The sequence below is a fragment of the Semicossyphus pulcher genome, unplaced genomic scaffold, assembly GCF_022749685.1.
Source record: "Semicossyphus pulcher isolate SPU_LCO1_2020_fin unplaced genomic scaffold, fSemPul1.0.p SCAF_14, whole genome shotgun sequence".
Classification (NCBI taxonomy): domain Eukaryota; kingdom Metazoa; phylum Chordata; class Actinopteri; order Labriformes; family Labridae; genus Semicossyphus; species Semicossyphus pulcher.
Window position 1 is genome coordinate 20,244,454 of NW_027211648.1, and position 24,935 is coordinate 20,269,388.

A 24,935-nucleotide genomic window follows, 5' to 3' on the forward strand; every position below is an offset into this window, starting at 1 on the left:
CATGGGTTTCACATTTTTGGGTGTTTATTGTTCACAGTGAAAAAGTGAAAACCACATAATTCCATGTGTTTTTCCAGAATAAAAAATTTAAAAAGGTGGCCTGTGAAATGGGCCAATCAGGTTTCTACATAAAACCTTGCTTTGGCTGAAATCAACCAATCGTCATTCGCCGTTATTCAGCTCAGGCTGCCTTCTTGCACCAGCTTGTAGTAAAGTCGTCAAGATTTCAACTTACCATTCCGATACCTCCTGGGGATTCTGGCTCGTACATATAAGGCATAATAACCCAGCAGCCATGTTTTCTACAACTTTGGAGTGCAGTGCGGCCGTTCTCCCACATTGGATCGCAAACATTGGGGGAGGGGCTATGCGGTCACTCAAAATACTGTCAGCCTATCGTGGCTAAGGTCCCTTTGAAGGACCTTTGAATGGCAAAACAGATTGTTCGTTTCAGGAGGGAGAGGCTCAGAAATGTTTTTTTAAAATGAAACAAACTTGAACAATGTGATTCAAAAACACATTAGAATAATAGAAAATTGATTGCATAGCTAAAATATGTCCCCTTTAAGACAAAAAATACTTAGTAAATATCATTAGGAAAAATACATGTCACAAAGTGTTCAGGAGAATTACTGAAAGAGAAAATGTTTTTCTTTATTGAAATTTCAAGTAGTTTTGTAGGACCGTCATAAAAATATATACAGTATTTCTGCATTCTCACTTATTCTTGAGACAGTATATATATCTGAAGACATCTATTCGGTTCCACTGCTGGAAGAATTACAGAGCTCTGTCTAATGTCACCCTGAGCATGACAGATCAAGTAATGTGGCAATTGATACTCTGATTGAGTCACTCACTATATGGATAACACCCCTGAGCTGCAAGATAAAACCCCACACGTCCTCCAATGACAGCGTGACTCCACGCGCTCTAAAAAGAATGAGCTGAATAGCATCCTCATCGTCTCTCTGACATGGAATCAGAGAAGTTCTTTTTTAAAAATGTTATTGTGTTAGTACACATTAGTACAATATAACTCCACTTCCACCATGAGCCATCTGTCGCACACAAGTATCTGTTGACATGCTCCTTAACATGGATATTATGTTAGGGAGCCTTTTAGCAAACTCCAAATTATTCTGCTACAGTCCTTTTTCTGTGCTGGGTCAGGGCTGTCTGAAGCCATTATTGGTAATGAATGTGGAGTCCTACTTTAAAAGGTTCAGGCATGTAAAGTCACCTACAGCTGACTAATGGAATCCTGCTGACACTGAATGCCAGGGGCTTTTACCACATCCAGGAATGGCAGGTTTGGAAATTTACACTACAGACATAATGAACTATAAATGTAAACTTGGGAATGCAGCCTCCCACACAGTAGCTCTGAGTTATTAATAGAAACAGACCATTCAATGTGCTGCAAAATGATAAATTGCAGAAGACTATTGTGTGCTTTCAGCAACAATTCTGCTACTCGTGACTCATTTGCACAATATGGGGAGAGCTCAGACACACGTCTTTGTGTTTCTGTAGCATGAGCACGGTTATTAAAGAAGCAGCTGTGAAAATATGTACGGGGCGTTCGTTGGAGGTTCTAAATATTCTGAGTTTGTTAGCGCTACAACACTTTGTGCCCTGGGAGATGGGCCTCTTCAGCAGGTTCACAGGTCGCGCAGCAGCGTGCAGAGTGGCCATTGTGCTTTGTCATTTCACAGGTGACTCACATCATTACACTCGAGCATGCTGGAGGTAGAGCACTCTGAGATGCTTGCGGCATTCAAAATGCATGATTTTCAGCCTAGTGCAAACAAATCGCTTTAAAAGATCAGTTTAATCTATTTCGAGCTGTTATTATGAGCTGGGAGAGTTGTTCAGATAAAGAGACTGAAGCAGGGTTAACATCAGAGTGTTGGACAACTCTTCATGTACTTTACCTAGCGTGAGAGCTGTCAACTTTATTATTTGTTTTTACGATACACTGTGCATATGATTTACAATGCAGACCACTAAAATAACGGTCAGGGGGTGAATTACTGTGAGCCAAACTGCCTTGAATTTCGCAGTGATATAATGTAGTGCATTTAAAAAATATCTGCAGGGAAATCTCAGTCACTGAAGTCGTCAATGTCATCGTTGTTCGCGTTGAAAGGCTGAGGACATAAGGCTGCTTCAATCTCTGAGTTGCTGTCATCTGATTCCCCCCAGAAAGCTATTCAAAGAAGGAAAGAAAAAAATACAAGATTGCATTATTATAGCAGAGTGTTTACCCTCCCATGGTTCATTGAAGTGTAACCTTTTACATCGTCTACACAATTTCTTTACCCAGTCAATTCATCTCTCTCTTTATAAGCATTCCAGAATAAAATGCACTGTAGCTAAACTCACCTTGAGTTGGATTTTTCCATGAAAATGTTAACATTCTACCTTGTATTCAGTCTAACGTGTTAAATCTTTGTGTTCATGCCCATAAAAGTAGCTCTGGTGACCTGATCACAGCTGTAAAAATCGAAATACAGATGTGGTGCTAGCACCCTAATGTACAAAGATTGTGCAACTACTCAAGCAACATCCGAGCCACAGGGCGGCTGTGGCTCAGTGGTAGAGTTGGTCGTCCTTCAATCGGAAGGTCGGAGGTTCACTCCCCAGCTCCCTCAGACTACATGTCGAAGTGTCCATGGGCAAGACACTGAACCCCAAATTGCTCCCGGTAATGAATGTAATGAATGAATGTGATAACTGATTGACAGTTGGGCACTTTACGTAGCAGCCTCTGCCATCAGTCTATGAATGTGTGGGTGAATGTGATATGAACTGTAAAAGCAGGTTTGAGTGGTCGCAATGACTAGAAAAGCGCTATATAAGTACAGTCCATTTATACCGGTGAGGTCTGTGTTGTTTGTTTATTTATTTACTTAGCACCTCCGGTCTAAAGAAACATTGTGAAGTCTGTTTTTTACTTGTCTACAGAGCAGTGACGTGAAAGGTGCTTGACATACAATGCGACACCAGTGGTCACCTCGACTGCAATGTAGCTCTGCTGCAACTGGTCACTATTTGAATACATTAGGTGTTAAAAAATTATCATAAATGTCACAACAAAGTCAATTCAAGTCTTAAAGCTCTTTCCTGAAAGCAGTTCATATAATTGCCCAACATTTCCTTGGGCTTCTTTTTAGGGTTTGATTACCAACGTTAAATAAACATAGCTCCCTAAAAAAGGACTGTATTTATTAGAGGATTAAGCAGTGCTTGCTGGCAATACCAATCTAAGCTTTCAGTAACCTGGATGTAGCCTCAAGGTCAACTATTCATTTACACATCCTCAAAAGGCATAGCTGTATTTACCGAGAAATTTAATCAAACAGTTGGTGTTCTTGTGAAGCTCAAAATCTAAAATAATTTCATACATGTTAAAGCATGAACCTCTTTCTGGTGATCTGTTTGGTGTAATTAACCTTTCTTTGACACTGTGTCTTTACACGCAATTGAAATGACTTTGTCTATGCTCACCTTTTGACTTTAGAGCAGAAAGAGCCTTTGAGTTAGTCTTCTCTTTCCTGGAGACACAAAGACAGTTATTAGCCTTGCAAAGTTAATGCCTTCGTTTTTTTCTCTGCAAAAGATTCACTTATTTCTCACCAAAAATAGCTAAAAAGGAAAAAAGGCAGGCAGACGGTGTGGCAGAGGGACTTCCTTGACTCCTGTTCTAATTGTGCCAAAGGGCTTCCACAAGGCCCTCTTTATACAAAAATAGTCCAGAGACAGGGTTGCCAGGTTCCCATAGCTCTGGTGATATCGCTATGTAAATGTGTGACCTCCGAAAAGGCTTTGATCTACCCCAATGCATATGCAATAAGGCCCCCCCGTTCCACTTTTAAAGGCCTCCTCTTTAATTTACATCATCACAGAGCCTATTCAAAACCCCACAATATAGCCTCATCATCTCCCAGGTTAGCATACATATCCATATGGCTTATTTGTTTGGACCTTCTATATCCGAGCTGTGTTGATGTTCTCTTAGAAACAGGAGGAAAAAAAGATGCAGTTTTAAGCAGATGAGCTCTCGCAAAAAACTGTTGTGTGGCGTGTTCCTCCGTCTGCATCAATTCAGACCCATGACCTCTTTGATTGTCATCCTCTCAATCACCCTCATCTCCTCATCTCTCGCTCAGCTAAATCTTGGCACATGTGACTGTACATTGAGTATAAGGACCAAATTACTCTGGCTGCGTTCCAATTGCTATCTTCCAAACTATATATTGCTGCTTTGCACCACTCAAGGCAGAATGAGAGAAAAGAGATGCAACTCCCATTCCTAACTGTGAACAGATTGCTTTGTGGTAAATACACTATACCACGAAGCAAGTGTAATCATTAGAATATAACCTTAATATTCATATGCGGATCTGTCTTCCTACAAGACATTTGAATGATTCTTGCATCTGCTCAGATGCTCGCAAAGCAGAGTCTGAGTAAGAAAAGTAGTGCCAAAAACAAAGGAAACTAAGGACACAATGACAGATAATCAGCTTGCGAGCTGAACGTGCACTGCATATGAGGTTGTGTTGAAATGTAGCATTTTGTTTGCCAATATACGCATATTTCATACATGTTAAATCAAGTCTCTCATTTTTTTGGTAAATGAAGTAGTACAGATGGTACTTTTGTTCTGTGTATGCTTTTTTGAGTCCGAAAATGGCCATACAAGACCGCCAGATGTCCATGTTCAAAATTATTTCAATTTCTGCGGGCTTTAATTTTTGGTAATCCTGCTTCAGTATACTCTACATAACTATTTTGATGTCAAGACCTAAACTTAAGCTTGTGGATTGTAAGTATACAATTTAAAATGTTCAAAAGTGATAATTACGGGTATTTTTTTAAGTAATAAAATAATCATGTTTGCAGATTCATAAAAGTTGGACACTAAGGCGAGGAATATACATATTAACATTAAAAAATGCATCAAGCTGCTGTCTACACTCAGTGTTTTTTAACTGCATGGAGATAAAGTAGAAACTGCAAGGACTACTGCATGAATTTACAACTGTTGGGAAACACATCTCGAGCAGACCTCGCAGCAGCAAAAACACAGCAATAATCTATACGATTACTTCCTCTCCTTTTGCTGCAGTAATAGCTGTAACGGAGAGTAAATTAGGCTTTTCTTTTCTTGAACTTCCCCCCGGGATTGGAATGGTCTATCAGCTGTTCCACTTCAGCGAGGGACAGGACTGATTTCAAGACAGGGCTATTACCATAGAGAGCCCAGTCTGGATCTGACCCCACCAATCTAATATTCCGTTTCCATAAACATTTATGCCAGTTCATCTTCGGCTGAGTTTCCCTTAATTGAGGCAATGATCTGAATATGTAAGACTGGGCTGGCCAGTGTTTTACAGGCTCTGGTAGACAGAGGTGAATGTAATGTGTAAAATGATGCAAATTACAGCTATTGTAATGTCCTCTTTTTTTCCCAATGCCCCACTCATTCTTGTTCTGTCACCTTTGCAATTGTTTCATATTGTTGTTTATCTCGTGTTTTAACAGTTTCTGTTTCTGCTCTGCACATCTGAGTCCACAGCGACCTTCAGAATTGTATGACTGGGTATATACACATTACACACTTTGAGCTGGGAAGAAAATAAAATGAAGTTCTGCAGACTAGTAATGCAGTGATATCATGTGCGAACAGCAGTTACATTAATGACAATCATGCTATCATTATCTAGTAGAATCTCAGGCTCACTGTGTCCAAAAAAGGATGAAAACCTGGTACCATTGTTCTGTTAAAATAAGTCAATGATTACACAGCTTACTGAAATCCAAAGTAGTATTATCTAAGGTCAAGTTCCAGCATCCTGATGCAGCTTTAGCATCGCTCTCTTTCGCCATCTCTTCTTTAGAACAACTAAACAAAAACTGCTAATGCAAACTTTGTACAAATACAAGTATGCTCAGTTGAGATAACTATATTAAATTGCCTAAAGAAAGAATTGTTTAGATGGAACAAAATGCTGTTTAAAACATTTTTATGTAGAAAACAGCAAAGAAATGTAATAAAATGGCTGATTACACGCCTGAACTCGGTTTGCGTACATTTTATAACAAATGTATCCAGCGTCGCAGTTATACTCATATAAACACAAATATCAACAGAACATACGTCCTCTAACACTTTAGTTTAACAAATTTACCATTTAGAGCTACAACCTGTTTCTTAAAGACAGGTTTGACTTATTTCACAGTCACATTAGAGAATGTGAGGACTGTCAGAGAAAATAATGCTTACCCAGCATTTAATAATGCTTTGCACACACTGATAGGTAGAAACCTGCTTTTATTTACCCTGGCTTTTTTTAAGCTGCTGCCACCCACACACAAATGCTAATAGCACAATAGCACTTTTGTGCAGCGGTGCTTGTCTAAAGGTAAAGGGAGACCCATCACCTCATCATTCCCATCAACTCCTACACCTATCCCAGCTATGACCCCACAGAAACATTGTTTAGGCTCCGTTTAGATGTACTCTAACAGGCCTGAATGGTAGCAGGATATAGCCCTCAGTGGGGGCAAACAGTGAGAGGCAACGCCGAGTGCACTGTGAGTGGGCACTCTCTAACGTGTGAGTGCTCTCTGCTGGTAACAAGTAAGTACTGCAACTCAAAAGGAAGAGGTATTGGGCTAATGATTTCGACACAGCGCTCTCCTCCTGACTGGTGACAGTCTAGTGGAGACGGCTGGTGAAAGGGATGGCTGAAGGGCAATCATTCATCTCTGGTTACAGTTTTTAGGGTGTCATGACCTACATTTGCTGCCCTGTTCTGTGCTCGTAAATCAGAGTGTCTAAAGAATGTGGAGCAAATAGTATGACCGAGTTGTAATGTAAATCAATCCAACGAATGCCATCAGGAATGTCTAATGAATCAAAAGGGAACATTACAGGTTATTTTAGGAAGGTAATGTTTCAATGGTTTTGCTGCATCAGCTTTGTATTAACCTGTAAATAAACCAAACTCAATTGAGTAAATAAATAAAGTAAGACATTTTTATTTATTTATCACAGGTCATCTTGTAGGCATTCTTTACTGGTATGGGTCAGCTTATGTAGCACAGTGACCTCCTCTGGTTAGAGCCTCTAAATGCTGCTTTCCTCTGTAGTCTTCTTTATCCCGGTTGTAGTCGTTTTTCAGTCTACACTAAAGGAGGAGATCAACTAATATATTTTCAGATTAAAAATAGTCAGGACGAAGTTTATTTCTTGTTTTGTTTTTTTTCACAAGACAAAGTCAATGCTGCCAGGGGCCTGATTGTACAAATACTGCCATAAGACATTGGTCATGATTCTGTTCCCTGTTAAACTGTTTACATGTTTTCCCTCGCTCACTGCTGGCTTTTACAACAGCTATCCTCCATCTTTCACAACCTCTTTGTCCGTTACCGTCTCTCTGTCTCCCTCTATCTCCCGCTCTCGCTTTCTACGCTCCCTCCCTCTGCTCCACTCCTTTCTCTCAGCTCATGGCCCTCTCACATCTCCATCCCTCCTCCCAGTGAGCTGTCAGAGATCTGCACACATCGCCTCCCCATGAGAGAGAGAGAGAGAGAGAGAGAGAGCTTCTGATTTTGACACTCTGAGTGATTTGAGGTCGAATGCTTGAGCACATCCTGTTGTCCAAGGCAAAGCTGTAAACCACTAATTGTTGAGTCAAGGTTTTTGTCAAGCAGGCACTAGGCACAACAATCATCACACCAGCTGATGGCTGGAGGATTTTGTGTATGTGCGTGTATGTGTGCGCTTTGTGTGTGCACGCATGTTTTCAAGCATTTATTGGGATCAAAAACAGGGAGGAATAAAAAGGTATTAAAAAACCCAAAATAAAAATAAGAAAGGAGTGGCATCTGAAATGCCTACAGTAGAAAGGAGCACAATGATTCTTTGCACGAGAGGAAGCAGTGGCATGCACTCGCATACAAAGGGGAACAAGTGGTCTTTACATGAAGTGCAGCTGCTTATTAAGACTCACTCCTTCGTGCATTATTCCTTTCATCCCCACTCAACCACAAAGTGATTTTACTTTGCCACTCACAAAGACAGCAAAAGATTTCTAATGGACAAATCAGTCGCTTCCCCACCAGTTATAATACAATAAACAGAACATTCTATAAAAGTATCTGACTGAAACACACTGTGTGGGAGAGAGCAAGGAAGAGAGAGAGAGTGAAAAAAAGAATATGAAAGACCCCAATTCTCTCCAACGCCATAATAGTGAAATGAGCACATATAAATGTGTTAAGAGTATCTCTTTGCATCTTGTATAGACTGCATGTATTTAATCTGTAAAGCTTATTAAGGCTCTAGTCATTGCTATGCAAAGCAGCACCCAGTGCTTTTCTCTCGCTTTTCAGCCGAGTGCAGTGTTTGGCCAATAGGACTGGCCCCCCGCCTCTCATTCTGCATTCATAACATGCAACATTTGCACAATGTATCTCTCAAAGGCCCTGAATAGAAGGCCTTAATACTCATGTAAACAACTGCAAACCAATTACTTAATGAATCGGGCCCACACATAATGAGGAGCCTCACAAAGGGCTATAAATGCATTTTTTGCACCAAAGCCTCTGCTTTAAACTACAATCCCTCTGCTGTAGTCCAGGCTTAACTGGCAAATCATAATTATTGTCTAAGACAACAGAGAGGAAGCCATTTTTGTATTTTGAGTCCAGCTCCATCCTCCTTTTGATGTCACTCATCAGCTCGCTGACAAAATAAAGCAAATAATTAACAAGTAGGACGAAGAGGAGGTGGGTGTACAGGAAGACGGTGAGAAAGAGGGGCAAAGAGATGGAGAAAGGGCAAGGGAAAGAGAGAGATTGAGACACAGAGAGAAAGGAGGGAAGCAGGGTGAGAGCAGGCTGCAGTGTTATGCTTCTGCTTGAGTGCAGGGCTTCTAGACCACTTGTGGAAGCAATAAAGCGCAAGAAGTGACTGTGGTAAGTGGAATGCTTAAATCTAAGCGTCCAGGAGAAGCAAAGAAAAGAGGGGGAATGGTTGTATGACCAAAGAAAGAAGGATGGCCATGGTGACTTAAAGCTCTTGCTGCTGCTTCCTTCCTAGCCTGGGTGAGATAAGAGTGTCAGGCATGGAAAACTACCTGTTTGTCCAATTTGATGTATTTGTGTCATCACCATTTTTATTGTTTTTGTCTAATTTTAAGTTTTGCAAATTTTGTTTAATCACATGAACTGCGGACTTCCCATGCACATTAATGACAGGGAGACAGGCACCACCTGAAAGGGTCCGGCCCTGAAATTGGCTCATGTTTATTAAAGAGCGTGGTCACTGGGGCTGGCAGTGGCAGACATCAGCAGCTATGAGGACCACAATAGAGCCAGCCCATTAGGCCCTTCCCTGGGCTAATAGGCAGACTGGGAGCGCCTGTTTGCCAGGCCACAGAGATACAGACTTCAGCCCTCGTGTCAGCGTGGTGCCCAGTAATCACATGAAATCAGAGAAGATTATTCCTCATAACGTTTACCCAGCCATTACAACAGCCCAAATGGGTTCGCAGTGAAGAGGTGCTCTGAGGACCCGACATGCAATTGCAGATTTGATGAAGTCGTGTTGATATTCAAATGTAACCATGATGGTGTTATCTTCCACCAAGCTATTTATCATTAGATCTTCTTTTCCAGTCCACTTAGGGCTCTGATTTGAGCAGCCTAAATGTGTTTCAAGGGTGAAAAATGAAAGGACATTTGTCCTTGTCAACACTTGAATCCCCTTCTTCGATAAAAGTTGTCCCTGATTCTCTTCTTGACATGATCTGTTTGCATTCTGACAACAAGCCTGAAGACAGAGAGATTATGACTCCAATTTAGTTTTGTGGACGCTGTTTTGCTTTTGATTTTGAAAACCTGGTTGAACCTAGCAAACGGTGAGTGTGAGGGGCTTTAGGGGCCTTTTGTCTTTGTAAGCGAGTTAATGGGTGGCGCCCCCTTGATCTTATGGAAATGAACAGGGAATTATGAGAGCGGCCATGCAAATGTACATCAACCACTTTGGTGTCTGGTGGCCCATTTCCTGTGGCCCGTTGAATAATAACAATGTTCTTACCGAGGGTAAGGGTCTTGATGTGAGGAGCGTTTGGCCCTCCCCAGGTCCTCTTCATAGCCATGATTTATTCCTTAAAAGAGCAAACAGGGCCTAATAAAACCATTTGATTTGGACAACTCATCAGAAGCTCATCAACAATGCATATTAATGCAGAAACTTATGATAAGGCTTTTAAGAAGAAGATTTCTTAAAGTTTGGGTCAATTAATGTGCACATGTGATCATGTTTAGAGGCGTGATATTTTAGTTTATACATTGTTTTTTTACAATCCAATTTGAGCTCCATCATGAATTTGCCATGCATAATATCACAAGCATGATAAAGAATTTTTGGGAACAATAATTAAGCCAAAAAATGGTTGAGAAAACGTTGACTTGCTATGATCTATGTACACAACATATATTCCCTTTTTAGAGAGGCTGTCCTTTTGTGTCAGGAGAACATATGGCCAATCTTGACCAATGGCTTGGCTTCAGTTGATCGCTACTTGGTAAAGTGGACCACATTTCTTACCTGAGAGGCCATCGTCGTCCTCTTCCTCCTCTTCAGAACTCTGCAGCCTTTCCTGCATAGCGGATTGTTTAAGCAACTGATATGCTTTTGTCTCTGTAAGGGGAAGCACACAAGTACACACAGAAGCACGCACACACACACACACAAATTCACAGTCAAATATTTGCTTATAACCCAGGTTTCCAACTTTCAGAGGTTTCCGTGTTTGACGAGACAACACGCTCCAGTAGCTGCGTCTTTTGGTGTCACCGCTGAACAGAGTGGGTGAAAACACTGTGCTCAATCAGCTAAGCTGTTGATTCTAGCCCACATTATGTAGCAACAGTTTCCATGAAGCAAGAATCAGCATCTTGCATTACCTCAGCATCCCCTACCGGAAAGGCAAAGAGTGGCTTTGTGTTTTAAAAACACTCTTAATTACTTTGCAGCACTCTAAAGTAGGTATCATGTTTGAAGAGAGGCAGAGACTGTCCTGGCAAAATAAACACAGGAGACGTACATAATACAAGTGCTGCTGTATCAGTGATGATGCTGAAAACACTGCAAATCAAAGTACTAAACAAAAAAGTGTGATCTTCTGTCGGTCCTCAGGTTTTTTTACTTGGTTTTATTATAAAGGAACCGCTATTGATCATTGTCTAAAAATCATGACATTTACAGTGCATCACAATCTCCAGTGTTATTCAATCCCTGCATTTTAAGCCACCATTGTCTGTAGATGTAGTCTAAAAAACCACATTAGATATACAGACCCGCATGTCTTGGCAATTACTCTCAGTACCAAGGTCATGGTATTTGATTGTGACATTGATGTCGCTCACCACAGCAAAACCTTTTTCTAGAAAAGTCTTTAGTCATTTTTTTTCTAACTGGTCATGGCTCTTTTGATTAAGTGTAGCGATTGCAAACTGGACTCATTTTGCTGGCTGTGCACGTTAGGGATGCAGACACATGAAAGGCCCTGTAGGAAATCTGATAGCCAAGGGTAATATAGCATTGCTTTACATTTCAGAGGTGCAGCTTAGGGCCGGGCACACCAACTGCTTCCAGGATGCCTTCATATCCAGTATTTTTTTCAAGTCCAGCCTTGCCGGAGCATTGTTTAGAAGATAATGAGAAGCGATGACAGATCTCTTGCGCTTCCCACCCTGGCGTCCTGACAATTAAAGCAGCCGCATTATGCCGGGGCCAGCGAATTATCAATTTTGCTACAATGCCTCAGACCAGGCTGAAAACATAGCTAGTGTTTTCTCGGAGATAATTAGAGAGAACTAGCACAGCTCTTCAGGTGGGACTTTGACCCTGGATTCACCTTGATCATCCTGCCTCAGCCATTGCGTAAAAGAGCCCATTATTCACTGCAGAGGGAGGAAAACAAACCACAACATAAGGACAGTGTGAATGCTGGGGCACCAGCGATGCCTTTTTACCTCTAATAGGAACACTTTCCACAGGGCTTTCGTCCTGGCTGTCCTCTTCAGTACTTTGTAGTTCTGTAAGAAAGGGAAGCGCATAGTGAGAAGCTGAGGCAGGGAGGAAGGGAGTTTAGGGATAGAAATGGGAATGGGGGGTCTTTCTTTAGCTCTGAATAGAAGGCTGTATGAAAACTGGGCTGTGAGGGATTTATAAAAAAGCTCTATGGTGAAATTGATTTCTTTCATAAAAGGGAAGTTTTAGTCCTCTGCAGAGGTGGTTTATAAAAAAAAAGCAGTAGTCTACATTTGTTCCTATTAATGGTCTTGTTACATTTTACTGTGTTATCTCAATGTGGAATGTTTTGAACATTAGCTGGAATTTACTGGCAACTGTAACAAAACCAAAACACTTGCTGAAGGCAGAATTTAAATGCAGCCATTCACCATTACTAATAATCAAAACCAAACGTTTGAATATGCAGTCTTATTCAAATATGGTAGTCTAATCACTTTTTCAGGCCTATTTCTATCCTAAAAAAATAATAATAATCTCCGGTAACCTTGGATGTGTTGCTGCTGTGCCGGCCTGGCGGGCTTCACGTATCCGTCAGCCAGGAGAGAAGGAGGACCGTACGAAGAAGACAAGTCGCTCTCGTCCTGTGCTGAGGGGCACTCCTCACTGGACCGGGACACAAGTGTCCTCAGCAGCACTTTGGCCTGCGAGCAGCACAAATTAAAACCACACTCTTAATTGTTCCCATTTTGTGAAGGAAGTGTTAAATTGAACTCTCGCCGATTAGGCAAGTCATTTACTTTGGCCACGGCTGCTCGCACAGAGGTGCAGCTGTAGTGTGTGTTCAAACGCCAAGAGAAAATAACTTCAAATTCTCTCACTCGTTTAACTAAAAAAAGATTATTTCGCACACTTTCGCTCCTGCTCTCAATCACACTTTTATTTTTCTTCCTCTCCCTCTCTTCTCATCCATGAGATTAGAGAAGCGCCTAAAGAATGCAATCACCCTGGCGTTAATGTGCAACACATTCCAGATATCGCCCCTCTTGGCTGAGAGAATTGAGACAAACTGCTCTCTTCCTCCCTCTCCAGCTCATTTTTTATCTCTAGAGAGATGAGGATACACAATTAAGAGGAGCTGTTCCGGGAGATGAGGAGCAGGGAGATGCCACACACCGATTTCCTTTCTCTCCTTTTTTCCCTCCCCCATATCAAATCCTGCCATCATCATCTCTCTTTTGTGATCAAAGGCTGCCTCTCAGCCTCAGATGGCCATTTGCTACTTTTAATGAGCACTAATATGGAGGGGATGATCAGGAGGATTTTGACAGTGACAAACTTTAAGTACATTGTAAGTTGTTATCAGTAGGTCGCAGTGAACATTGACAATGTGCATGCTTTCATTTTCTGAGAGGGGACGAGAGGCAAACACATGCCAATCTGAGCTTGCCACTTGGTATTTGATGGCGCTGCACAATAAAAACTGTCTTGATCCTTGTCCCCGATATCCTTCTTTGTTCTTTTTTTAGATTTAGTCAAATGTACCCTGGGTTGAGGGCTCTCGCAGACCCACTGCATTTTAAATATCAATGAATGCAACTGTTAGCACTTGAATATTCAAAGGGCCTCTTTGAGTGTGTGCATGCGAGCTGCATGCTCCCATTTGTCGGGGTAGCCAGGCTGTGTGGCATTACGTGAATGGAAATTTCTGTTTGCTCTTGTGTGTGAAGAGTGAGCTGTTGTATGAGGGGACCGAGAGGAGAGAGAGAGGGAGAAATAGAGGGAGAGAAGGAGAAATAGAGGAAAGGAGAAAGAAATAGATGGAGTGAGAGAGATAAAGGGAGGGAAAGATTTTCAGTCGGGCTTCTCCTGATACACTTGGACACAATGATGTAGATGGCAGTGCCTAGCTTCCTTTTGTCAGTTCATATCTTCAAGAGGCTCTACAGTCTCGCTCTTTGCCTCTCTCATTGCGTCGGGGACACTGGAAGCAAGATCTCAGAGCCACAAGAATCCCACAAGTTAAGTCCACAAAATTAATCACAAAAAAACTGCAAGTATGAAGTTAAATTCACAGAGATAAAAAAGCAGGATCACTGAAACATTTCTTTAAATTATTTTAGGGCTGAAAATGTAAATATTAGTTGTCATTTCTATATTTGAGAATGATCTGTACAAGGTCAACGAGTTGGGAATTTAAAATAATGCTGTCCATAGTGGAGACGCTCCAAATGAATCGTCTATTCAATTGGACCCTTCTGATGGTTATACTTTTGGCTAATACCAAATTAACAGCAAGTGTTTTGGGGAAGAATACACCACATGAGATGAAAGAAGCCTGTAATTTGTGATTAGCACACGGGTCAGGGTGCCTTCTGTTTAGGTCAATGTGTGGAGAAATCTGATGAGTAGGCAGCTGGGGTTTGGTTTGAAACATCAGACACAAAGAGAGAGCTGAGCACAAACTGCTGATCTCTTCTAAAAAACATGCAAAAGAAAAAAGGAGACAATTTTACTCCTGTAGGTTCTGTGCGTGTATTTATGTGTATTAATGCTTTTGGGACAGGATGTCAGTGATACCGTGTGTGACCTCCTATTTGTGCATGCAGTGGCAGTGTATGTGCCTCCAACGCTACCTGGTGGCTGTAGGTGGCATGGCGCTCCAGCAGCAGCGGCGTGAACAGCTGGACTAAGCGCTCAGTGCTGAGGACACGGCGCTCCTTGAGCAGGAGGGCGTGCTTGAACCAGCGATCCCACAGCCGAGCAGCATCAGGAGGGAGGCTGTTGCTGTGGTGAGGGTGGGGATGGGATTGTTGGACGGGAAAGAGAGGCTGTCTTGGTGAATAAAAGGCAGGAAATCTGTAAATAAGTCAGTTAGTCCTCTTTACATTGAAAGATTCTTGGACTATTAAGAAAATGTATGAGGCTTACACGTTAAAGAAGTTAGATGTAATGCATTTGTCACACATTTTTATCAAACAGCTGCTTTCTAGTCCATCTTAAAACAGTTTAGAGGATGAAGATCATAATGAATTCCATTTGATACTGCACAGACACATATAGCCATATTGCTCCTGACTAAAAACTGAATAAAAGGTCAGAGGCATCTCCCCAGGAAAGAGAAGATCACTCCTAGATGTGTGTCTTTGGACTGAGTATATAGCAACGAGGGCCTCAGTGAAATCAATAGAGTAGTGAAGCAGAGCATGGATTTGGCTCAGAGGATAACTACTCATTATCCAAAGGACTGGAAGTCACAGATAGGGCATTTTAATTTACTCATGACATTCACCCGTGCAGTGTTATTGCAAGAGGTGCCACCAAAGATGACCTTTACATTCGTGGACAAGTGAGACTGTATCGAAAGGTAGCGGTGCAGTATTTCGGCTACTGCTGGAAGTTCGTGCCCCTGCCCCCCACTGCCCGGTCAAAAAAAAAATGCACAGGCAGCTATCCACTCTTTGTCTGGAAAGTGGAATTCACCTTTATTGCAAGTCTGCTCACAGGCTCCATGAAAAGAAAAGAAGGGTCTGTTGAACTTTGTAGCTATCAGAGCATTGCTATTTGGGCTTGGAATGACTCAATTTCAGCACTATTTACCAAAGGTGTTAAACATGTCATTGTCTACACAAAACATACAATCTATTTAATTATATATATATAAAAACAATATCACAAACAATATTTTTTTTGCAGCTTAGAAGTTGCACAAGTTTCTGGTTCTTTTTATAGTTTCAGCTTGGAAAATAAAGACAAACAAATACATATACATAAAATAAAATAACAACATCGGTCTTAGTTGCTGTATTTACAGAGAATACAAGGAGCCTTACCTTATTTCATTAGGCTCAGTGCAGGACTGGTGAGCACTCACTAGATCCTGTGGAAGCAGACAGCCCTTCGCTGTGCTCCATGACAACCTCTGAAGCTCATGAAGGATGACTGCTCCACATGCTTCAAGGTCCTCGTCATTCAAGCCCGCTCCAGCGTTACAAAGGCTGTCCAATATATAGAGAGCTGTCAGCTATTGCCATGGAGCCCCGTGCTTAGCCCGCGGGTCAGGAGCACATTGAGTAAATCCAACTGCTAACACTACACACACACATACATACATGCGCACAATACAGTATAATCATACACATCGATGCACACACACACACACACACACACCTGCTCACAAAATATCACAGCAACACTATATTGAGGGTCATGACACAAGACGGCCACTCTCTTTACTGTTGAAGATGTTGTTGACATCATTTACAGCACTCATGTTTGCACAGATGGGGAGACGAGTATACAGTGTTTAAAAGACTGAGAACGCTTTCCTTTGTCAGACATTTATCCGTACTTTACAACAAGAACTCCAATTATGGTAAATTAATCATGCTATGAAATATAAAAGGCTTATGAAAAATAAGCCCAGACTAATGAAACACATTCTCCATCCTCCATCTCCCTGACTCCCAATAACAATTCAACAGGGTGGTTACTATAACAATCCCATGTGTTTGAAAGCCCCTCAGAAATAAAGACGTGTGCATGTCGTTGATGACACTTCATCTAAAGTGAGAGCCCTTGGCAGAAGGATAATATGTTTTCCTCATCTGCACAAACTGCTCCATGGCCGTTAAATAAATATACAAGCGTTTGGTTTGGTAACGGAGAGATGACATTGTAAAGTTCGAAGAAAGACAAGAAGGGCATACCTGATAATTCTATTGAGTTGTCTTGCATCAACTGAAGAATCCTTATACACACTGGTCCGTTCACCATGGAGCCGTCCTTCAATGTTGTCTAGTAGATTAAAGAGTCCTTCCTGGGAGAGACTAAAAGAAACATTACTCGTGAATGTGTTGAAAGGAAATAAAAATGGAGGAGGCCAAGTGATCGATAGGCCCGCTTTTTGTAAAGAGAAGATGCTGTTTGATCAAAAAATCTATGACACATTTTTCTTGGCAATTCCCTTGGGGTACTCAAGGACTGCTGGAGGAATCCGATCATTACAATGCGCCCAAAATACAGTGCGAGACTTCAACAACTGGAAGTGTGTCTGTTGATGGTGCCACATGTAATGACAGGTTGTATGAAAGCTTGTGAAACTTGTCGTTCCAAACTAGAGCTTGTAAAACTGACTGCCTACTGTTGAAATAAAACTTTAAACCAGCTTTAGACTGTGAAGTTATACAGCAAAATAAACATCCTTGTAAATATGACAATTAAAATATATACAAATTAAAATGTATACATCTCTGTTACATTACCAATACTTCCATCTAACATCTAAAAGTGTAAGAGTAAAAAAGGTTCCTAAAAAGGGCCTCAAGATGATTTCTTTTGGTGAGAGATTTACACTTTAATCTGGTTCTGTGTGAGGCTGCAAAATGAGAAATGGATGCCTAATGCATGTGGATATTGGGAATCCATCTCTTTCTGGAGCATTAAGCTCTGGGTGGCCCTCATTGAATTTTCCCAGAAACCCCAAGCCGAGAGATCCTGAGCCCCCTACATAAAAGGGGCCAAAAAGAATTTATGACAATCTGTAATGGGCTCCTGGGTTAGGGGTCAGCAAACAATTGCTCCCTCTTTTTTGCAGGTTGTTTCCTGGTAACATCCTGATTAAGCTGGCAGCTTGAATTATATCCATGACATTCTGTAGTGTGCAATCCGTCTGTGCTAAGTCCTCTTCAGTGTGGCTGAAGTAGCATAGGCAAAAGCTCTATCTTTTTTTTTTTTCTCTTCCCTTATCGTCAGCGTGGGCCTTGAAATAGTCATCTTTCTCTTTCCACTTTATTTGTCAATGCTCTTCAAAAGGAGACCTTTAGAGAGCGAATTAGTTGTGTTTTTCTGCAAACCTCTCTCTCTCTCATTGTATTGTTGCCGGCTTTCATGTCAAGGTCTCCAACCTCACTTTAGATGCTGCTGTTGTCCGCATGTCGACATCATCAGGAGCATTGTTAGCTAGGAGGAAGAGGTCAGCCTCTCTACAGCGATATTGCTCTACAGTGTACAGTACTGACTCTGGGGTGATTTACCACATGGAATGGCCTGAGTGTTGAGTGATTGGTGTCAGAAGAATCTCCCTGTGCTGGCACAGGCGGCAAAAATAACACACAAAAGAATGGAAAAATATACCACAAGTAATACCACAACACATTAAGTGCAGGCACAATCTGACTAAACATGTCACGCCTTACATCGTCACCACACAGATTACAAAGTACGGCCCTTCTGACATTGCACAACATTTGTATTATTTTCAACTGAAACATTTCACATTCTACCTTTACACGTGTATTTAAATTTAAAGAACTTTAATTGTACGACATGCCATCACCAATTGGGCACAGCCATCATGCAGTTCAGGGACGACATATTTAAGAGCAGGACACAGCGAGGCCATTATGTTGAGTCTGGAAGAAAAAACCAGGAGGATATTTCAGGCGTATACTCTCATTGGCCTCAGCCATGCTGGAGGAGAAATATAATGGGATAATATAATGAATTGCCCGGGCTTGTTTTTCCTGACTGTGAGCTGAATGGAAGGGAGCGATATAAACTCTAACCTTAAGGGAGAGAGAGAAAGAGAGGGAGAGGATAGAGACTGGATGCTCTCTGTGCTGTACATCAAAGCCTCTGGTTTTCTCCTCATACACAGAAGCCCTCCGTGTTAACAATGAAAGCTGCAGCCCCCACCATCGTCTCCCAGCACAGGCTAACTGCAATTCCTCTTGAGGTCACGCAATAAACAGTATAGACCACACAGCAACATGGTCATGCACAAACAAAACATGCTACAATCAAAGACAGAAAATCATATCTGTCATCCTACTTATGATACATAAAGATACAAGAAGATTTTTAAAATAAAGTAACTACACTAGGTAATGCTCAGAAAGGTATATTTGTAGCTACTGTTCATCTAATAAATAATATTTATGAATGTAAAAAAGCATGATGTTTGTATCCCAATGGCAGACACAACACAACAATAAACCACTGGGACTGTCCCTAAGAAAAAGGTAAAGAAAAAATAAATAACACAAAAAATAAAGGTTTCTTTTTCAAGAGCATAAGAGGTCCTGTCCTTAGAACACTATACTGAAGGGAAAATGCAGAGGCTCTGGAAGCAAACATTCTCATGGGATTTTCTGTGGCTCTAACCCCATCCAAAATGATCCTTCAACTCAGAGGCCATCATCACGCTAAGGATTTGTGGCTGTAAGTGCTGTCCACATGCCCACCCTCCAGAACACTCTATGGTGCCACAAATTTCCTCCTCCATTGGGGACTTCCTGAGGTCTCTCAAGCAGAAAATTGCTCTGTTACAGCATTATCTTGGATTAAGGCAATATTGTTGGTGACAGGTCCTGAGCTCTCCCTATAAGATGCATCACTGCCACCACCGCAGCTGCCACTGAGCTACAGGGAGCACGGTGGCATGGACCGTGACTCCCACAATCCTCTAAGTCAGCTGTCTGATGTGATGGTGGCGAAGACTGTGCGGTGTCTTCACCCGCTCCTATCATTAACAGCCCGCTGGGGTTCAGCACAGCAGTGCAGAACATTCTCCTTTCTCAACTTGCTCAGCTCGAATTTTGACTGCATTATGCATGTTTTAAGAGTTTTTACCATAAAGTAATCAAAATGCCATTGTTATTCTCCATGCACACACCTTCAAGGCAACAAACGAAGTGTAAAAGTCATACATATTGTACCTTTTCAAGGTCAACACCGGAGCTGAGGATTCACAGTTTAACTGTGGTGTGTTCTTGGACCCGTCAGAGTGCAGGGAGGATTCCGGACTGTGCTGATTGTGATCATCATCTCCCCCAGAAGTGGCGCTCCTGTCAAGTGCCACACCCTCTGGTGGATCCTCTTCCAGCTCAGATTGTGTCAGAGAAACGGACAGGTCACTAGCACTACTCTCTGACAACTGCACATCAGAGCTCGGTGTGCTGATGCTTTCACTTCTACCTGAATGTAAACACAGGTCAAAGGATCACACGGCTTATTTTTATCTTGTATGGTATGAAATAATATGCTCTCACCTAACAACTTCAGAAAGAGACAACAGAAATGTATTAGATAGCATTACGTAAGGAATAGCATTGCAAACCTGCCGTATCTTGAGCGTCTTTTCCAAAAGTGGTATGAGGCATCAAATGGGTGCGACCTCTCTCTCCCTCTTCCATTATGGCCGGCTGATGAGCCACCTCTCGGGACCCAGTGTGTTCTGCAGGGGAATTCTTCATGGGGCTACTGCAGCCAGGAGACGGATTCTTCTCAGGCCTCGTCAAGGTCATCAGAGGTGACGGTTCTTGTTCATCATCACTTCCAAAAGGCACATTGCCAGCTGCGCCTGTTAAGGCACGAACAGATGGGAGCAACAGCATCGTTCTTTCATGTTTGTCACTCAAATTACAGCCGTCAGGGGAATCGTTTGAGCCTGAAATGTCATCTGATAAATGTGCTCGGTTGCTGGCGGCTTCCTCTCCTCCAACTCTGAAGTCCTTCAAAAGGCCACTTGGTAGACGTTCGCGGGAGTGCATGCTGCGATTGGGTGAACGATGCAATGCTTGGTGTGAGTGTACACTTGTGGTGCCAGCTTCAGCGTCAGACCCTCTGGAGGTCTGGCGGCCCATAGAAATTACTGCTGGTGGTTGTGTAAAATCCTGAGCTGGGAGAAAAGGGGAGCTGTCTTGGTGATGTCCAGGCAAAGCTTCATTCTGCAATTATAGAATAAAATCAATTTAAAATATTTATTTCTGATAAAAAAAACTTTCAAAGACCTTATAAAATGAAATGTTCTGGGGCATTAATTAAAATCTTAAACATAAATGTTCCTTGTTTAGGTTAAATATGAAAATATTTTAACTCAAATGTTTTGTCTGTCCACTTGACAATTCTGAAAAATGTGGTTTATTTGGGCCAAGGTCAGAATTCTTTTCTCAACATCTTTCAGAAGAGTAACTCAGGATCAATGTTTAACTTTTCATCTTATTAGAAATCCTTTAGACAAGTTTTGATTCATGTCTGCAATGTCACAGAGGGGGGAGAGAGTGAAGCAAAAAAGCCTCCCTCCAAACATAATAACAAAAAGCATGGCTTCTGTTTCTTTTCTGATAAGCGTCTTAAATACCAAACAGTTAGCTGCTTAATAACATTCACTGTAAACCATGCAGCCTGCCCAGCAGATCCACAAAGTAGGTAAAAAAAGAGGAAAAGTTAATTTCTTGGCTGAGTGATTCCATCGGTAGCTGCAGGGCAAAGTAGAAAGTGTTTCACTAAAGTAGCAATTGATTCTTCTATCAATCTGCGGCACGCGTGTGCTCTTCCAAGGAATGTATTAAATATGAAAATCATATCCCGTTATCATCTGTCTCCAGCTTTCAGCCCGGTAAGCTTCCCTTAATGAATGCTGCAGCCTGAGGGACATGCACACTGCCAGCCAATGGCTTGTATGCATAATGGAGTGACGGTACCATTTTGCTCATTACAATATCGACAGGCTGACGGGGGTTTTGCACACAGTTACAAGTGACTGCTCTAGACAGCATGCTCCAAGTTATTATGAGATGTCTTAGACATTTCATCTAAAAGAGCTTTAACTGCTTTAAGTGAAGGGAGAAAGCAGCTATGGGCTTGAACTACACTGCTTGTACAGATGCACCAGCTAGGATTAGACACCTGTGCTATTACAGATACACAGTTTAAATGCAGACTCCTCTACAGATTTACCAGGCATAATGTCTACTTTCCTTTGTTACTCTAAACCTGAAAACACAGCTTGATAGAACAGAGATTTGCATAAACCTTGTAAACATTTCAAAAAAGATGGATCAAGCATAAAAAAGAACAAGTGTCATTTTTTTTTTCAAATATGAGGAAACTCACAAACAAGCACACATGACAGAAGTCACATTGTACATCTTAGATACATACAAATAATATTATTTCCAAATACAAATGCTATTCTTATTACTATTTTAGGAGCATGCATTTTATGTTGCACATATAAGCATTACCTTTTCTGCGTCAGGCTGTTGTTCTGTTTTCTTTCTTGCTTCCACAATTCTGGAGACCTTGTTGAAAAAGTCAGCCTGTAAGAAGTGCAAAAACAAAATTATATATTAAGATAAAAGTCGATAGATAGATAGATAGATAGATAGATAGATGGATAGATAGATAGATAGATAGATAGATAGAATAGAATAATTGGCTGTGATATGTGAATACTATCTGCATGAGGTGCAAAAGTGGAAGCTATGACAGAGTGACAATGTCAAGCATCAGTCAGTCACAGTCAATCACGAAGGGTTTTCCCAAGTGACTGTCCTCTGTGTAGCTGCTGACGCCTTTTCACATTTATCTGACCGACCAGACTAAACTGCCTTAATCCTAACTCCAATTAAAAAGACCTAATGGCCTCTTTAAGGGCACTTGGATTAGCTCAAACTTGCCACATCGATTCATCAAAACAATGCAGTTTACAGAGGCCAACCATTTAAAAAGACAGCTTTCATAATTTCTCAGTAATCCACTCTTTAATATTAGCATGTTGCTATTCTACTAGCAAAGAATGCACAGAAAAATTGCTATAAATGTATGCACCAGTACGTATTTGTGTAACTGTACTTTATCTACTGTCAATTTGAGAATTGTACCTAAAATGTCAGAGTTAAACCAGAAAAATCAGGTTGACATCACACAATGGAAACAAAGAGCAACAGGACGACTAAAATAACAACAAACAAGCAGGACTCAAAAAGCATAAAGAGGAAATAAACCAACTGCTTGAGGGTGGAGAATGCTAAACCTCTGGAGCACTTCAGAGTCTCTATATTGGGCAATTAACTCAGCGAATCATAATTAGCCAATTTTGTTAATTTGATATTAAGCTGTCAAGCACTGTCGTTGAGTTTTAAGTGATAATCTGACTGGCTCATTGTTCCCTCGCTCGTTCATTTGCTTGTAGTGATAAATTGCACAGTTTGAGTGTTTACTATTGTCACATCAAGCAGTTGCAAGCAAGTATTTCTCCTCTGTGTTACAATTACATTCAACATCAAGGCAAATGATTGGAACAATGCTTCAATCAAAAATATACATTCCCTCAAATTATTCACAGTACAATTGGTTACCCTGTTAGAACAAGTGTTTTTTTCTAACCACAAAGGGTTAGAAAAAATTAATTAATGATTATTAAATTTCATCAAATATTTTAGAAAAATGTACAATTGTCTAAACCTTGATCAACCTCAGTGGGTGGTGTGCTGGTTCAGATTAATTTAATAAAACTCCATAATGAGAAAAACAACTCCAGTTAAAAAAATTAAATTGTGTGTGTGTTTGTCTGTGTGTGTGTGTGTGTGTGTGTATGTGTTTGTATGTGTTATACCTTTTGTTGTTGCAGAGGGCCATGGTCAGGACTATATTCCTTCATGCTAATTTCTATGCACTCCACATCTCTCAGAAGCTCAAGGTTTCTCATTTTCGCTCGTGCTTCCCTGTCACAGATTTCCTTGAGATAACTACGCAGTTTGGAACACTTTATCTGTGAGCTGAAGGCAGTGAAAAAGTATTATTACAAAGAAATATTATCTAGGACCATTGTCAAAAAAACATAAGAGCTAGACTTTACACAAGAAAAGGTTAAGCACAATACATTTAAAATTTACATCGTATTCTCAACCCTCCTATCAACCTCAGTGTTCCTGTTTTGACCTTGTACGTTAATATTTATGAGAATCAATTTTAAAATGAAAACTGCTCTGCTCACATGCAAATGTGCATAATGCTTACAAAACACTTGAGTACTGGAGTGATACTTTTGTTGAAATATAAAAATTAAGATTAACACTAATGCCAGAGCGTTTTCTTATTTATTATTTATCTTAATAAATTTGTATTATGTCTAATACAGTAATCTACAGTATGTGTACTGATAAAAAAAAAAAAAGAACATTTGCATAAACCCCTGTAATATAAATGCTGACTTTGGTGGCTACTCTATTCTTTATTATCTCATAAAGTTATAATGTAAAAAGGAAAGGGATAAGAACAAGATGAGGTAAAATCTTTTTTTCTATACGGTAATCTGTAGCACTTACATTCTTCTATCAGATCTTGAGTAAGCAAACAGTTCCCTCTCCAGCTCAAGCCTCCGTTTCTCCCTGCACACACAAGTCAGAGGAGCTGTCAACCACACAGATCATTGCAGCTTCTCTGTAGTTTGCGACTGGTTCTGGTACTTATATTATATACTATTATGTACTATGCACTATTTCCTCTTTAACAAGCTGTAACGCGTGTGCTAGTGTCGATATGCGAATTAGCTTCATAAATGTTAGCTCCATTTCCAAGTTAATCACTCAGTGTTAACAATACAGAAACCACATGCAATAGCATTCTTGGGAACTTTGTCTTATATGCGGACGCTAACGTTTCATAGGTTTGCCAGGTTAGCCCTTCATTTAACATCGACATCACTGTTAGCGTCATAGGCTAATGAGCTAGCTAGTTTTAAGGCATATCCGTGTATCACAGACAGGCTAGCCGGTTATATCCCTGTGGTTAGCCGCAGGAAGCGCCCACCAGTGGGCAGACATCATAACTCGAGTCCGCGGTTCATCGGGCCGTGTTCCCGTTAACAAAAAAGAGGGAAAACTTACCTTTTATGCATGCTCTGTTGAATCGATGTTATCTTTTCATAATACTGGTCCTCGCTGCGAGCCATGCTTTCCATTTTAGAAAGCTTTGGCTGTACTGTTAAGCCGAGACGAGGCAGAAGGAGAGGAGGGTGACTGGTGTTTACGTTGGTTACCATGAGTACCGCTTCCCAGAAATCCCTGCTCATAAACAGAGAGAGCACGTG

General features: G+C 41.1%; 1 protein-coding gene across 2 annotated transcripts; it reads right to left on the minus strand.

The window, feature by feature from the left end:
- Positions 1 to 633: 633 nt before the first annotated feature.
- On the minus strand, positions 634 to 24,843 carry kiz (kizuna centrosomal protein). Of its 2 annotated transcripts, none has more exons than XM_069662077.1 (15): positions 24,733 to 24,843; positions 24,172 to 24,234; positions 23,460 to 23,622; positions 22,087 to 22,161; positions 20,178 to 20,787; positions 19,777 to 20,035; positions 16,768 to 16,887; positions 15,892 to 16,056; positions 14,695 to 14,845; positions 12,606 to 12,762; positions 12,061 to 12,123; positions 10,631 to 10,723; positions 10,118 to 10,187; positions 3,514 to 3,560; positions 634 to 2,212 (listed from the first exon to the last, which is right to left on the minus strand). In XM_069662077.1, the coding sequence occupies exons 1-15, from the start codon at positions 24,804 to 24,806 to the stop codon at positions 2,109 to 2,111; spliced, it is 2,214 nt and encodes a 737-aa protein (XP_069518178.1). In that variant the 5' UTR covers positions 24,807 to 24,843; the 3' UTR covers positions 634 to 2,108. The 2 variants fall into 2 exon arrangements, with proteins under 2 accessions (XP_069518178.1, XP_069518177.1); XM_069662076.1 differs by having other exon boundaries at positions 14,695 to 14,893.
- Between the last annotated feature and the right edge of the window lie 92 nt (positions 24,844 to 24,935).

Coding starts and splice junctions, on each gene's coding strand:
- kiz (XM_069662076.1), bottom strand. CDS start 24,806: ATGGAAAGCATGGCTCGCAGCGAGGACCAGTATTATGAAAAGATAACA. Junction 12,124..12,605: donor ACAGCAGCAACACATCCAAG/GTTACCGGAGAT, acceptor CCTTTCTTACAG/AACTACAAAGTACTGAAGAG. Junction 10,724..12,060: donor GGAAAGTGTTCCTATTAGAG/GTAAAAAGGCAT, acceptor TTCCCCTTACAG/AGACAAAAGCATATCAGTTG.